Here is a 17,102-nt window from a genome sequence, read left to right on the forward strand (position 1 = left end):
TAGCTTCCCTGTATGACAGGAAGACAGCCAGCACTAGGGGAAGGGGGAAACAAAGATTAATAATGGAGAGAAGAGAAGTGGAGAGATACTGAGAGGTAGTAGAGAGCTTAGATAGTATTGCAGTTCCATATCTCACAGAGGCTACTTGCCTGTAATGTGACTCCTGTCCCTGTCCAGTCAAAAACTTTTCAACCTGTGTAATTCCTTATCAAGCTGCCCAGATGCAGTCTTTACAATGGTGAGAGAGCAGACAGAGTTTTTTTCTATGGGCTCTGCATAAGGCAAGCCTCCTCAGCCAGCCTAGTGCTTCACATTGCCTTATACAAGAAAAACCTCAATGCACCAGGCACTGTACCAGCAGCCTGGAGGAAAATCTCCCCCCTTTGCACTTCCTTTCTGGAATGCCTTGTACCTGCTGCCCAGAAAGACACCATCCTCCTCTGCTGATGTTTTCTTTTTGCGGTCATAAGGAGGGGTGGGACCGGAGTGAACAGACACACTCCTAGATCCCGAGATAACCACTAATTAGGGAACGTCATTCAAAGAGTTGTAGACAAAAGTTTGTAGACTCCTTATGAGAGCCTGAGCAGCAGATGCTTTCATTAGAACTTTTTATCTCCGCACCCTCAGTTTTCAGTCTCTAAGGACAGGAAAAATAAACTTTTTCCCCCCTGGAAGCGCCCCCAGATAAATCTGCCACTCCAGGCAGTTGGCTTATCAGCTGGTGCCTAGAGGCGCCTCTGATATAAGGTATATTGTCAAGCAAGAGTGCTTCCCTTGTTAGTTTGTTTGAATAAACTAACCTGCTGCAGTTCCACACTGCCCTTGCTCATGCGAAGCAGGAATACTTTACCAAGCTCATCGGAGCACAAGCTTCCAATCCCCGGCGGCTTTTTGGCACCTTCAATTTCCTGCTTAAACCCACCCCCCTACCTTCTGTTTCCTCCCTCTCTGCCACAGATTTAGCCACCCACTTCACCAACAAAATAGTCTCCTCCATCCGTCAGGAAATATCCAATCTTTAATCTTCACCTCCCACTCACAACCACCTCCTCCTCCACCCTATCCACCCCTCACCTCCTTCACTCCTACTACCACTGAGGAAGTCAACCACCTACTGCAGATTTCCCATACCACTACCTCCCCCCTTGACCCTATTCCTTCTGATCTACTTCAGCCTCACTTCACGGATCTGGCCCCAGTCCTCACTACCCTGTTTAACCTCTCCCTATCCACAGGCACCTTCCCCTCAGACTTCAAGCAGGCCACAGTAATGCCCCTGCTCAAGAAACCCTCCCTCGACCCCTCGCTACCCTCCAACTAACGCCTGATCTCCCTCCTCCCCTTCGCCTCAAAACTCCTTGAGCGTCTGGTTCACAAACGCCTGACCCAGTACCTCAACGCAAACTTACTACTAGACCCACTGCAATCTGGATATCGGCTTGCCCACTCTACCAAAATGGCTCTCACCAAAGTGGTCAATGACCTTGCCTTAGCTAAAGCTGAAGGTAAATACTCCATTCTCCTCCTCCTTGACCTTTCAGCAGCTTTTGATACAGTAGATCATCCCCTACTCCTCCAGTCCATGGGCATTCACGATCTCGCCCTGACCTGGCTTTCATCCTACCTCTCCAACCACTCCTTCACGACCTCCTTCAATGAGTCCTCGTCCACCCCCAACCACCTCTCAGTGGGAGTCCCCCAAGGCTCGGTCTTTGGCCCCCTACTGTTCTCCCTAAACACATCCTCCATTGGCAAGGTTATCTCCTCCATGGGTTTTAACTATCATCCGTATGCAGATGACACCCAAATCTACCTCCACACCCCTGACATATCCACCACTACCATGGACAAGGTCTCCTCCTGCCTATCTGCCATCTCCTCCTGGATGTCCGCTAGGTTACTGCAACTAAATCTAGACAAAACGGAATTTATGATCTTCCCACCCCGGTCATCCCTGGACCTCCCAGATGTGCAGGTCACTGTTAACCACACTACCATTCGCCCTACCTATCAAGCCTGCTATCTGGGTGTCACCCTGGACTCCGCACTCTCCTTCACTCCCCACATCCAAAACCTCACAAAGTCCTGCAACTTCCATCTTCATAACATCTGTAAGATTCGCCCTTTCCTGACCTCTGCCACCACCAAACTCCTCATCCATGCCCTCATAATTTCCCGCCTCGACTACTGCAATGCCCTTCTGTCTGGTCTCCCTATGACTCAAATAGCCCCACTGCAGTCCATCATGAATGCGGCAGCCAGAATTATCCACTCCTCCCATCGCTCCACCAGGGCGGCTCCCCTCCGTGAATCCCTCCACTGGCTTCCTATCCAGTCCAGAATCCGATTCAAGATATTGTGTTTGACCTACAAATCCATCCACAAAACCTGTCCAACCTACATTTCTGATCTTACTCAGAGATACACACCAAGCCGCTCACTCCGCTCCTCCAATGAACTTCGCCTGACCGTCCCCCGCATCACCCAGTCCCATGCACGCCTTCAAGACTTCTCAAGAGCCGCTCCAACACTATGGAACTCCCTACCCTCCACCCATTAGGGCAGCCCCCTCCTTCAACACCTTCAAGAAGGCCCTCAAAACTCACCTTTTCACTCTGGCCTACCACCCCTCACAATTGCTCTAAACCCACAGCTGAACTCTGGTCCCCTACCTCTCCCTCTAGATTGTGAGCCTTTGGGCAGGATTGTCCTCCTTTTGTGTCCTACCTGATCTTGCACCTCCATTACTGTGCACCCATGCTATGCATTTGGGTGAACCTAACTTGCCTAATCTCCATGCTCCATCCAGTGACTGACTAAGCATTACCTTGTACTCATACTGTGCTGTGTGATCTGGTTTTCTTGTATTCCTGTATTGTCCTATTGCTGTATGTCACCCCTAAATATTGTCTGTAACCTAAATTAATGTCCAGCGCTGCGTAATATGTTGGCGCTTTATAAATACAATAAATAATAATAATAATAATTCATCATCGTTCTTGTGTGTAGTGGTGAATCACGGGGGCAAGCACCGGCAGCCAAGTGGAAAGTTCCCCTGGAAGGAGGTCCATTGAGCAAGTAAGATCTCTGTATCCAAACCTCTTAGGTAGGAGGTTTCGCTTTGATGGACTGGGCCAACACACAATAGCTGTACTCTGTGGTAAAAAGTTAACACAACAGAGATTTTTCTTGCTGTCAGTGTCTCACGTCCTGACCACCTCCATGTAGCACGACACCAAATTTTGAATACTGTGGATAGATTATGTAGGCAAGCTCTCATACTATGTGGAAGTGGTAAAATTTTCTACTGCTGTCAGCCCGGATCGTCATAGATTACTGCGTGGCCCCTGCTATGCGCCATCATTGATTGTGTGGGTAAGCCCTCATACTTCATGGAAGAGGTAAAATTGGCCAATCATTAGCCAATCTAAATTGGATGTGTGCACCAGGATTAAAGTAAATCTGTCACAAAGAGAGCATGAGCGTTTATACTTACCTGGGTCTTTTTCCAGCCCCATGTAGTCTGTCAACTCCCTCAGTGTGCATCTGGTCCCCTCCACTCTGACGCTGTCCGCCTTGGTAGGCGCGGACTACCCCACCGTGCACCTCCTTAATAGTGCTCTCATTTCTGGGAGCATTCTGCCCTTGCGCAGTTAGTTAAGGCTTATAACTGCACAGGGGCAGAACGCTGGTGTCACAGGAGTGACAACGAGGGGTTGCTTTGCCAGGTCCGCACATGCACAGTAATCCCCAACTGGCTCATTTGTGGACTCTACGAGGACTGACAGCGGCAAAACAGAGGGGACAAATCAGAGATCATACTACTCAGTGTGGGATAGAAGTTTGCTGCTAGCAAACCAATGCCATAGTGATTTCAATTCCTTGATTATACTTGATCTTATGTAAAAAAAATAACAAAATCCTATCTGTCTACAGTATGTAAGCTTACATGCAGCAGTGTAAAACAGAGAAGGTGCAGAATACAACGTAAATGTATTATTTACTTGTCTACCTTGATAAGTCTGGTTATATTTGTGTTTGTCACTGTGCTACGATGATATCTAGGGAAGGCTGAACTCTCTGCTATACGTAACACACTGTAACTATTTTTAGAATGCTTATGAATAAAAGATCAGCTTAAGGCACACTTTAGAAAACTCAAACAATACATTCAAACAGAAATCAATCAACCAACACGGAACTACTCACTATGTCACAGAAAAGTGGTATTTGTGGTATTTTGATTCGTACAGCCACCTGTTTAGCAGCTGCTGATTATTTGAGCTCTTATATTACAGGTAGAGTTAGAATAATTCAGCTGAAGCATGCTCATGATTATCAATAGAAACACTGCTTACGGTAAGAAGACTGAAGTGACACTCTCTGAAGGACTAAGTGGGCTGTAATCGTGCAGGCCCATGAAGCTCCCTGGGTTGTCATCTAAGAACACAGAATCTTCCTGTGACGATCTCTTCATGTTTGCTGTGCAGGTGTAGAAACGGCGTCAGCAGCAGAAGGCCGTGAAGGTGCTTCACTGAGGAATGCCGTGAACCTGTAACTTTCACAGTCCCGGAAATGGCACATGCTGCTAGCTTACATGTCAGTCCAGTTTCTGCGCCTGTTAATGATTACCTCAGAAGATTTACAAATCAGGCAGATCTCATTTCAGGACAACATTTTTAAAAGGCAGATAATCTGCCAGAGCACAACTTGTTCTGAAGCTGAAGGCAAAGTTGCATTATTAAATGCCAAAGGTTTTTACACAGGAAAGATTTTTTATTTTTTATGGGATACCTGAATAACTGCAATTGTTTGTACACTGTCATATAGACAGACTAATGCACAGCTTATGGCTATTGATTTACCATTTTCCATGGTATTTTTTACTCCAAATATTTGGTTAGCATTTTAACCCTTTCCGCACTTTTGTGTACTTCCTTGAAGCCCCTTTTACATTTACCGCGGCGAGTCATATCGTGGTACACTGCCCCGCCGCAGATTGCCGCAGTGGCTATAAAAGACACTGGGCTTGATTCAGTAAACGGTGCTAAACTACTTAGCACGCCTAAAGACTTTAGGCTTGTTAATCAGGGTGCTAAGTAGGTTAGCACCGGTTCTTCAAATCACCCCGCGCGCAAAGTCCATCGGGCAAAACTTTCCGCGCGCACAGGTGCGCCGGGTCGCATACCATGCCACCTTATAGGTGCATCGGGTGCCCCGTTATCTTAGCACCGTGATGCGAAGTTGCGCGCGCACCACGCTGTGCGCACGGAAAGTTTTGCCCCATGGACTTTGCGTGCGGGGTGATTTGAAAAAACGATGTTAACCTACCCTGATTAACACGCCTAAAGTCTTTAGGCATGCTAAGTAGGTTAGACCGACTGACTTTGCGCACGAGTGCTCATTATCACGCGAACACTGAGTTTAGGCGTGATAATGGGCTTCCCAGAAGCATGCTAACAGTTAGCACTGCTTACTGAATCAAGCCCACTGAGACATTACACACTGCCTGCAGTGCGATGCTACGGACAGGGCTGGTTCTAGACTTTCTGATGCCTGAAGCAAATTTTGGAGGATGCACTCCCCCCCACCCCCAAAAAAATGCTGATATTTGTGTGTGTATAATAATAAACCCCCATCATATATACCTCATATCATATAAACACCCCACCCCATATAAAACCCTATCACCGGCGAGAGATCACCCTGGCCAGTCAGAGGGGAAGCTTTGGCATGCAACAAATCAGGAAGGCGTGCTGGCTCCAGACTGGCGAATCACAGCCGTCTGTTGCTCCTTTTGGTAACTGGTGCCGATGGTCTCATGGGCAGGACCATGGCGCCCTCATTGGGCCAATCACTGGTCAATAGCTGTGACCTATCAAATGTCACTGCTGCTGATCACATGCAGTGATTGCCCCAATGATGATGCAGTGGTCCCGCCCTCGAGATCTACCAGTTAGCAAAAAGAGCAGCGGGCAACTGTGATTGGAAAGACTGGCCATCGTTGTCTCTCGCTGGTTATGGGGTTTTACCGCAGCATGCCTTAGTAAGAGGCGACACCTCACCTGCTTATGGTGTAATAGGGAAGGATGACAGGTGCCACTGGTCGATTGAGGATGGGGATGAGGAGGGTATTGTGTGTAACAGGAAGGTGGGTGGGAGAGCGGAGAGGAGGCATGCGCCAGGTGGCCCAAACTATTTGTCCAAATGCCACCCCCTAGATTTTGCCGCCTGAATTATGTGATTCAGGTGGCTTTATGGTAGAGGTCCCCCTACGGAAGTGCACTAGGCACCACAGATGTAACACACAAGCTGCAGTGCATTGCTGTCTAACTTCTAAGGTAATTCCAGAAGTGCACTAGAAGTTACATGTTCATTTTTTTCTTCAGTTGCAACGTGGCTATAGTGACACGATGTGACTTTTTCACTCTAGTCTGATTTTTCCAAGTCGCACCACAATCGCCTCACCAGTCTAAAATGGCACTTGCAACAAGTGACATCTGCTACATTTAATAATTATTTATATAACCTTTTCCTCAAGACTTTCTCTGTCGAGTTATTGCTTACACAGTTTAATTATTGCTCACTGAAACACAGGAATATGTGGGATTGTGTAAGAATGAGACATGAAACAGTTCAGACTAAGCTGAAAACTAACTGAATTGTGCTGGTTCAGGGGTGCCTCTAGCCATTTTGTCACTGCTGGCGAGAAAACCTGTGCCCTCCCCCCATGGTGCCCAGCCTATTCTGCCCCCCATGAAAATAATCATAATCCGGCAGCGTTCCACCAGAAAATACACTTATTGCGGCAGCATTTCACCTGAAAATACATGTATTGCATAAGCGTTTAACCAGAAAATAATCGTAATGCAACAGCAATTTCACCAGAAAATCATAATGCGGTAGTATTTCATCAGAAAATAATTGTAATACGCCAGCGTTTCACCAGAAAATAATTGTGATTCGGCAATGTTTCTCCATAAAATAATCGTAATACGGCAGCGTTTCACCAAGAAATAATCGTAATGCGGCAGTGTTTCATCAGAATATACACTTATTGCGGCAATGGTTCACTAGAAAATACACGTATTGCGAAAGCATTTCACCAGAAAATAATCGTAATGCAGCAGCGTTTCACCAGATAATAATTGTATTGTGTCAGCGTCTGACCAGAAAATAACCGTAATGCAGCAATGTCTCACCAGAAAATAACATAATGGGGGAAGCGTTTCACCAAAAAATAAACATAGGAAGGGCTCCCTATCCCCCCCCCCCCCTCCCATTAGTTCCCCCAAATAGCCCTGGTGCTGCACCTTTACAAAAAAAAAGAGCATTTACTCACCTGCAGAAGACTCCACTCCTGGCACGCAGCTCCCCCTGGCACACCGGCTGCAAAACTTCTGCGCTGACAGGCAGAGCAGGGCTAAGGGAAGATGGCACCCAGAGCCCTGCACTGGAGACACAAATAGTCCCCAGTGCAAGGCTTTGAATGCTATTTTCCTGTAGCCCTGCTCTGCCTGCCAGAAACCACAGACTCCCGCATGCTGAGGTGAGCTGCGGGCTGCGGCCGGTGAACTGGTGCAGTGTCTATTAGAGGCTTTAAGCCAATTCACCACCTGGGAGTCACACAATCTGGCAGGGGGGTGACCACGGTCCCCCCCACGGCTGTGCCCCCCCTGCACAGCCATCCAGGTGACCGCCTTGTTGGCTTGCTGCACCAAGTTCCTCTGTGCTGGCTTATGAGAGGGACTGTGGCCTGTGCACCAACAGCAACTTCCTGTCTGCTTCATTAAAGACTTGCATCAGGTTAGCAATAGCAATTTAAACTGAACTGAGCACAAAATGTGAAGAGCTCATTCTCTTAAAGGGTACAACAAGAAGATTTGAGCTTTCATCCTATATCCAACTTAATTTTTTATCAATAAGCAATTATATTTATAAAAAAGCCCACGGCCACACTTTGATTGGTTAGCAGTTCTGGGCAGTCAGTGTCTTGGTCTATATAAGTATTAGCCAGGCGGAAGCGATGTACCTCTGAATGCCAATTTCAGGCACAAATGCACAAACATGGAAAGGAAAAGGGGGGGATCTGCAATCATAAAACGTTGGTTTGAGGCCGGTTGCACACTATATGGCAGCGTCAGCAGGATAATAACACTCCAATAACCTCGGAAAGTTGCACGAGCGTTATAGCCACAGTGCAACCGTTAAAAATAACATGGGACCTGCAGCTCCCTGTGCACTTGCATTGTATTGCGTTGCACTGAAGATACTGTGGCCTGTCTCATAGATGCCCACTGGGAGGAGCTGCAGCAGATGAGAGTACCATGATGCGATGCCCCCTGTGTGAAAGGGACCTAAAGGAAACCTAAGGCGAAAACAAACTGATGAGACAAGCAATTGTATTTATTATCCTACTCCTAATAACTTCTTATTAACTTCTTTATCTCAACTCTGCACTCAGGAGCTATTCTCTGCCAGGAAAGAGTTTTATGTCTGCAATTCCTTATCACTAAGAATTATGCTATATTCTAAGTCCCACCTGGAGAGAAACTGTCACCTGATGTTCTGAACTCTTTCAGGCAAAAAAAGAAGAAAAGGAATACAGCATCATTATTTGTATGCTTAGCACTGTGCATATACACGTCTTATCATGTCACCTCAGGTACCCTTTAACCTCCCTGGCGGTATGATTCTTTCCCAATTCTAGGGTCTAAACGAGATGCAATTTTTACACCCTAAAATTCTTTAAAAAAAAAAAAATCACACTGCAGCCCTGCACATTACTCACCTCCTCAGGATCCAGCACTGCAATTCTCCCTCCTGTCCTCTAGGTGGCAAACTACCCCTGTAGTGAGATCGCCATCTGTTATCATGTGACAAATGGCAATCTCATCTGAGATATTGATGGTCTCCAGGGGTTACCAATGCGAGCAGTGCCTGGACAGGAAGAAGATAGAGGCTGCGGGGGATCGGCGGCGGAAGGTGAGTTGTAACAGCTATGCCTTCCCCCCCCCCTCACTGCTGTGCTTATACTCAGGGCACCTACCTATCTAACCTATACTGGGGGAACCTACCTTTCTAACCTATGCTGGGGGAACCTACCTATCTAACCTATACTGGAGGCACCTACTTATCTAACCTATACTCGGGGCACCAACCCATCTGACTTTTACTTCAGGGCACCTACCAGTCTAGCCTATACTGGAGGCACCTACCTAGCTTACCTATACTGAGGAACCTACCTAGCTAATCTATACCGGAGGCACCTACCTAGCTAACCTATACTGGAGAAACCTACATAGCTAACCTATACTGGGGGCAACTATGTCTGGCTACCTATACTGGGGGGGGGGGGACAGACCTATAGCCGGCTAACTATACTGGGGCAACTAGACCAGGCTAACCCATACTGCGGGCACCTACACCTGTTCTCCACGTGGGGGGGGGGGCGATTTTTGCACCCTCGTTGTGGTGCAATTTAGCATAGAAACTGCCCTGGATGTGCAGAATTTCCATTGCGTATGGACGTGGTGGATTGTATAATGAGTTATTTTCTGATGTGGGCCTATATGCAGTTAACTTTTTCTCCTAAGTTTTCTCCTAGGAGATACGTTTTCATATTCTCTTTACAATAACTTTTTAGCACTTTGAAATAAAATAAATAAATAAATAAATAAAAAAGTATGTGAAAAGTAAAATCCAAATAATGTTGAGTATTTTCTTGCTTGCTGATGCTTTAAAAGGCCTTGGCCCATATGCAATTAACTTTTTCTCCTAAGTTATCTCCAAGGAGATCATTTTCATATTATCTTTAAATTAACTTTTAAGCATTTTACAATTAAAAAAGTACTCAAAAGTTGGTGAAAAAGTACTATCAAATTTATTTTGAGTATTTTTTTTTTTGCCTGCTGGCGGCTTAAAAGGCATTTTATGACAAGTTGTTAAAATACCACTTAGGAGAAAACACAGGGCCATGGTGTATTATACGATTTGGGGAATAAAGTGGTGTCATAGTATTTGATGGAGTCGGGAAATATATAAAGTCAGGTATTACCGGTATTGAATCTGAGGTTTAATGTAATGTTTTTTACATTGTGGACAATATTATTATAATGTTATTATAATGAGTATGCTATGTTGTTGGGGAATTCAAACATGTTAAAAATAATATGACATGGGATATTTCATGGTGTGGATCATTTTCTCATGGTAGTAATGGTGCAATGTGGTGTAATATAACATGTGGGGTTTTATAAGTGGCATAATGCAACTTGGTGTACTATAATTTGTGGGTATTTTAGATTAGAAGCTTGCAAGGGCAAGGCTCTCTAACCATTTGTGTCTTGTAAGTTGTTATACATTTTATTTATGTTACTTTTTTCACTATAATTACCAATTGTATACTTTGTACCAATTCTGTAATTTATACTAATACTGTATTTTGTATATTGGTGTATACCGTTGTCTGTATTATTATGTATCCCATGTTTGCTTCTCACTTTGTACAGTGCTATGGAGTATGTTGGAGCTTTATAAATCAATAATAATAATAATAATAATAACAAGGCAAATTAAAGAATGTGAGGAATTTTTTTCTGTGTGTGTGTAAAAAAACATGACATAGAGGGCCCAATCCAACTGTAACGATCTTACCAGCCAGCAGCTCCAGCAAAGCTGCAGCCAGCTCCAGAGACAGAGCTCTGCAGAGAAATTCTTCCAGCAGCATCCCCTGCTCCCCTGCGGTGGTGGCTGATCCTGCATGTTCCTCCACTCTCCCCAGCCGGACGCATGTGACTCGGAGAAGCTTTTATGCTCTGAGACGTTCTCTGAGAGATTAGTGTCAGCTGACACGCTGTCAGCTGACATTTCATGGCTATAGGAATTATTGGTCAGCTGCTCTCTGTTCATTACTGTTATTGGCTGGTTTTCTTGAGGGCTGGCCTTCCTGTATTTAAGCCCTTGGGCTGCAGTGTGTCCTCGCCCGTGATCGCGATCAGTTAGCTGGTTGTTACGGGTCTTGCTAATTGTTATTGTGCTTTAGCTAGTTTCTTGATAAATATGTATACAGATCTGCGATATATATTTATCCATTAGTTGAGCCGTTTGTTATTTTTCTGAATGACTGTTTATGACCTTTTGCTTCTCCTTGACCTCACTTCTGCCTCAGCCCTTGTACTTTCAGTCATCTGATCTCCTGTGTATGACTCTTGCTAGTTCTTGACTTTTTTTCCATCTCTGCCCTTCTGTACTTTCAGACATCTGCCTTCCTGTGTATGACCCATGCTAGTTCTTGATGTTGTCTCCGTCTCTGCCCCTCTGTACTTTCAGACATCTGCCTTACTGTGTATGACAAATGTGTGGGAGAGCTGGCAGGGTTATGCTGAAGGATGCAGGCAGTTGTGTACAACACCCGGCAAAACTATGTGCTCAAAACTAATCGCAAAGTCCATGCAAAAAAAATTTAAGAGATGTGAAGAGTCTGGCACTATAGTTTAATAGCAGCAATAATTAATTTGAACAAACATTGTGCAGCATAATGCAGTGGAATGACACAATGTGCAGTTGAGGACTGACATACATCAGAGGAGTATTTACACAAGGTGATTGGTCACAAAAATGCTCAAAAATGCTGTACCTGGGTGTAGGAAGGTGGCAGGTATGAGCGCCAGTCGGTGCATGGCCTTACGATTGCTTTGCAGGGCTAAACGCCAAGCTTTATCTGAGGTGTGATGTGCACGAAGTGCTAGAACTAGAGTGGAGTTAAATGCGCGCTACAATGCGCACTTCCGGTCCACTTGTTAAGGCCCACCCACTTCAGGTGGCCCGAAAGCCTGTTATGATACAAAGGAAGGAGGCGGACGCGGCTGTACAGCAGAGATCACAAGCGCTCATCATTGCAGCCACGTGATCTCGAGCCATGCGTCTGCCTCCATGTTTGTAAACAGAGTTGGTGCTAATTATTTTTTGCTGCTATTAAACTATAGTGCCAGACTCTTCACATCTCTTAGATTTTTTTTACTGTGTATCGGCCTGTCACCGATTTACCGTATCTTGTTGTCACGTAATCCAGCGTGATACCAATTCACTTTTTCTCCGAAGTTTTCTCCTAGGTGATATTTTCACATTATAAATAAAATGTAATTCAAGAAAGTACTCAGAATAATTTTGACATAATCTTTTCACACGAACCTCCAACCTGCTGCAATGTCGCGGACTCCCTGTACTGTGCCCATGCAGAGGAGGAAACAGGGGGACAAACGAAGGACACAGGGGGACACAAAGGGGCATGGAGGAGGACAAGAGGAGGACAGAGGTGGCCACATGAGGGACACAGGGAGACACAAGAGGTACAAGGGGGCATAGGATGCCCCTTCACCATGGATGCACCAGGTTTAGTTTATATTTTTTTCCCCTGGTTTTTGTCCTCTAAACCTAGGTGCGCCTTATGGTCAGGAGCGTCTTATAGTCTGAAAAATATGGTACGCTGCGTGGAATAACATTGGGTAGGATATAGTATAATGTGGGGTATTGTACAATGTGGGGAATTTAATGATGGGAGGTATTTTATTATATATAATTGTATAAAGATTAGTATTGTAAGGCCTGACAGGTTATGTCCCCAATCAGTCTCTATGCCTCAATCTATTGCCATGGCTCAGAGCCCGGCCCATGGTCTTCAAATATAGACAAGCCCCCGCATGAACAAGACATGATATTTGTCTCCTGACTACGGTTACCCCCAGGTCTTGACGTGCAAGGCAAATAGACTGCAGTAGAGAGGACAATAACCCACCAAAACCCCACTGAGGCAAGTGTAACAGTTTAATAGTTCATAAGTATCACACAGGGCTATTACCTTGATTCCGGAGGATGAGGCCCTCAGCATTGATTGCCAGTAATGACAGATGTATCAGAACAGGTAGTGAAGGAACCAGGCAATATATGAGAGAGTTCATGCAAAGTCCACATGCAAGGTTATTCAACAGATAGTGAATGATCCAGGCAATATATGGGAGAGTTCATGAAAAGTCCACATGCACGGTTATTCAACAGACAGTGAATGATCCAGGCAATATATGAGAGAGTTCATGCAAGGTCCACTTGCAAGTTTATTCAAGCAGCAGGCAAGGTTTAGTTCAGGTATAACTAGAGTGTCTAGTAACAAGCAATGGTCACTCCAGGTAGCATGCAAGAGTATCCAGTTAACAGGCAGAGGTCAGTCCTGGTGGCAGACAAGAGTGTCCAGTGAACTAGCAGAGGTCGGTCCAAGCAGCAGGCAAGGGTATCCAGTAACAGGCAGAGGTTGGTCCAGGTAGCAGGCAAGAGTATTCAGGAATCAAAGCAAGGGTTAATAACAGCAGACAAGAATGGTAAAATACAAGCCAAGGTCGAGATTCAGTAATTCAACAATGTAATGCGCACCCAGCAACTAGCCACAGCTATGCTTATCAGGGGTGATGACTGGGAGCACTCTGCAGTACAACTTTCATTAAATCAGTGGTCGGCCACAATCCGCACATCCAATCATACAGCAGTAACCTACCTAGGTGTCAGCTGACCGTGGTCAGCAGACTATTGTTTACATCTGCGGAGGGTGTACTGAGAACGCGTCCTCCGCCTATCAGGATGTGCGGCCTGCATTCCAGCAGCAGCGTCATCACAAGCGCTGAGACTCGGAAGCGACGGATTCTGCCTGGGTCTCGGGGGAAACATTCTCAATGACAGGCAGGTTCCTTATAGGTATTCTATAATGAGGGATATTATATGATGTGTGTATAATTTAACAATGTGGGGTATGCTATTGTGTGTATAATGTTTAAAGGTTGGTTATTGAATAATATGGGGAATTACCTTATATGATGTGTCGCATTTAATGATATTGAATATTTTATGCAATTAAAGGGACTCAGAGCAGTGCAGAAACTATGGAAAGATGCATATCATTTTAAAGCTCTATTTCTCCTCTTTCCAATGATATATAAACCGCCGCCCTACGCCTTTTAGTTTTCGCTATTTTTGCGATCGAATTTGCCGCGACCGCGACTTTGATCGCGAAAATAGAGAAAACTAAAAGGCGTAGGGCGACGATTTAGGGGTCGCCAGAAAGAGGGGAAAGAGAGCTTTAAAATGATATCCATCTTTCCATAGTTACCAGGCCCGGATTTACATCACAGCAGCCTATAGGCGCAGATGTCCCAGCACCCTAGACTTCACCCTCCAGGAACCTACAAACCCCATCCAAACCGCACAACAGGTGTGCTGGCTGTCCCAGTTTTCACTTCTCCCTTACTTCCCTTGTCCTTCATAAGTAGCTGCAGGTGCCCCTTAGCATTAGGGAGCCAGAGGTACCCTCAGTATTAAGTTGCCCCTGACTGAAAAAAAATCTCATCAGTGGAATGCAGAGAGCTGGGTGAGTAACCTCTAATTTACGCCCCACTCGGGACTCATAGGACTGAATAGGAAAGGAGGGGGACACAAGAGGAGGGGAGTGAGCTGCCTTTCCATCATCAGGCGCCTGTAGGCTCGTGCCTACATTGCCTTATGGTAAATCCGGCCCTGATAGTTACATTGTATTACACAGGGCGACTTTTTCTGCTGAATGGAGCTGCTGACTTTGAGAAAAAGTCGCCCTGTGTAATACAATATAACTATGCAAAGATGGATATCATTTTAAAGCTCTCTTTCTCCACTTTCTGACGACACCTAAATTGTCACCCTACGCCTTTTAGTTTTCTCTATTTTTGCGATCGAAGTCGCGGCCGCGGCAATTTCGATCGTGAAAATAGCGAAAACTAAAAGGCGTAGGGTGGCGGTTTATATATCATTGGAAAGAGGAGAAAGAGAGCTTTAAAATAATATGCATCTTTCCATAGTTTATGCACTGCTCGGAGTCCCTTTAAACACACATAAATGTAAGTATTATATATTGTGCGTTATTTTCTTTTTTTGTGTTGAATGATACATGTGAGGCATTGTATGAATTGGAGAATGATATCATTTTGGGAATAACATAATGTAGGGTAATAAATTGTGTGGGGTAATAGTTTTATTTCAATACACAGTAATATAATCCATAACCTTGTATTACAACTTCATGTATGATGTGTGGGGTTATAGAATGTGAGCTATTTAATGTTGGAGGGATATGATGTAGGATGTGATGTGATGTAGGCTATAAATACAATGAATGGTATTATGCCATGTGGGGAATAATTGCATTCATTTGGGAATTACATGAGGCGGGGTGTGCTATAATGTGGGGTATAACATGATGTTTACATTTAAATGAATAATGATGTAGGGTATTTTACTGTGTAGGAAATAACATTGGGTGGGGTATAATGCCCGGTATTGTACAATGTGGGGAATTTAATGACATGAGGTATTTTATCATGTGTTTAATTGTATAAAGCTGTTTTTTTTTATAATGAGAGATATTGTATGATGTGTATATAATTTAACAGTGTGGGGTATGTTATTTTGTGTATAATTTTTAAAGGTTTATTGTATCATGTGAGGAATTATAAGATGTGTGGAATTCAATGATGAGGGATACTTTATACAATTAAAAACAAATTGAGTATTAGATGTGGGGTAATAGCTTTATTTCAACACACTGTAAAATAATAATTTTATAACCATGTATGAAATGGGTTATTATAGAATGTGCACTATTTAATGATGAAGGGGCAATATCTAATGTGGGATATGATGTGATTTAGGGTATAAATATGTGAATTAGTTTGTTTCGGTGCTCAGATGTTGTGCACCATAACTAGGCGTGGCTATAGCAGCAATTCTATAGTGCACGGGGCACATAAGGGTCATTAGAGGTTACGACGATTGACGGGCCCCGAATTACATCTCCCTCTGAGTTGTGGCAACTAGGAGGGGGGATTATTATATATTATTATTATTATTTAGCATTTATATAGCGCCGACATCTTACGCAGCAATGTACAGTGTATGTATATGTATATATATATATATATATATATATATGTATATATATATATATATATATATATATAATATAGTCTTGTCACTAACTGTCCCTCAAAGGAGCTCACAATCTAATCCCTACTATTATCATATGTCTATGTATGTAGTGTAAGTACTGTATTCTAGGGCCAATTTAGGGGTGAGCCAATTAACTTATCTGTATGTTTTTGGGATGTGGGAGGAAACCGGAGGTCCCGGAGATAACCCACGCAGACACGGGGAGAACATACAAACTCCTTGCAGATGGTGCCCTGGCTGGGATACGAACCGGGGTCCCAGCACTGCAAGGCGAGAGCGCTAACCACTACGCCACCGTGCTGCCCATAGGGGATAGTATTTAATGCCACCGGGGATTTGAGGGGCAGCAGGGAGAGCCGAATGACCAGTTCACCGGCGGCATAGTAATAATATGTACACATAAATATGATATTATGTCATGTTGGGAATTGCATTTACTTGCGGTTTTATTTTGGGTTCTCATAAACTGTAAGTCATATTCATCAAAATGATAACCAATAAAGGCTTGAAATATCTCGCTTTGCATGTAATAATTCTATTTCATATATTAGTTTCACCTTTTAAGTTGAATTACTTAAATAAATGGACTTTTGCACGATATTCAAATTTTTTGAGTTTCACCTGTATATGAGGCAGGGTATGCTATAATGTGTGGGATTACATGATGTTACGATTTAAATGATGTAGGGCAATTTACTGTGTGTGAAATAAAATTGGGTGGGGCATTATATCATGTGGGGTATTGTGCAATGTGGGAAATGTAATGATGTGATGGTGATTTGACCATCTGTGTATGAACATTGGCCTCATTTGTGGACAATTTAGTGCTTCAGGCCCATTAATTGTTTAAAAAAGGGATTAACATCAGTTGTTTCTTCTAAAGCAGTGAGTTCCAGCAATGCAGTGCTGTTGTGTGTACAATGCAGTGTGGTCCCATCTCTATATATAATTTGCAAGTGTCCCTGTGTCTGTCACTTTTTTGCACTGCGCATGTGCAGGCACAGACGCAAAGACATTGCAGAGAGCTGGAGGAGGACGGGGCCAGAAGAGCCGGGTGTGTGTGCGCGAGCAGATTA

At 44.3% G+C, this 17,102-nt stretch overlaps 1 protein-coding gene and 1 long non-coding RNA gene across 2 annotated transcripts in view; one reads left to right on the forward strand and one right to left on the reverse strand.

Annotated features, from left to right (window-relative positions):
• The window catches only part of GRAMD2B (GRAM domain containing 2B), a 170,316-nt gene extending 165,765 nt beyond the window's left edge, over positions 1-4,551 (reverse strand). Inside the window, exon 1 of the mRNA XM_068246819.1 lies at positions 4,362-4,551. Within this exon, the coding sequence (XP_068102920.1) occupies positions 4,362-4,480 (119 nt within the window). The 5' untranslated portion in view covers positions 4,481-4,551. The remainder of the gene's footprint in view (positions 1-4,361) is intronic.
• The window catches only part of LOC137525691 (uncharacterized), a 54,591-nt gene extending 49,827 nt beyond the window's left edge, over positions 1-4,764 (forward strand). Inside the window, exon 3 of the long non-coding RNA XR_011022977.1 lies at positions 4,302-4,764. This is a non-coding gene — a long non-coding RNA (uncharacterized lncRNA). The remainder of the gene's footprint in view (positions 1-4,301) is intronic.
• Positions 4,765-17,102: the final 12,338 nt, after the last annotated feature.

The sequence above is a fragment of the Hyperolius riggenbachi genome, chromosome 1 (assembly GCF_040937935.1).
Source record: "Hyperolius riggenbachi isolate aHypRig1 chromosome 1, aHypRig1.pri, whole genome shotgun sequence".
NCBI lineage: Eukaryota > Metazoa > Chordata > Amphibia > Anura > Hyperoliidae > Hyperolius > Hyperolius riggenbachi.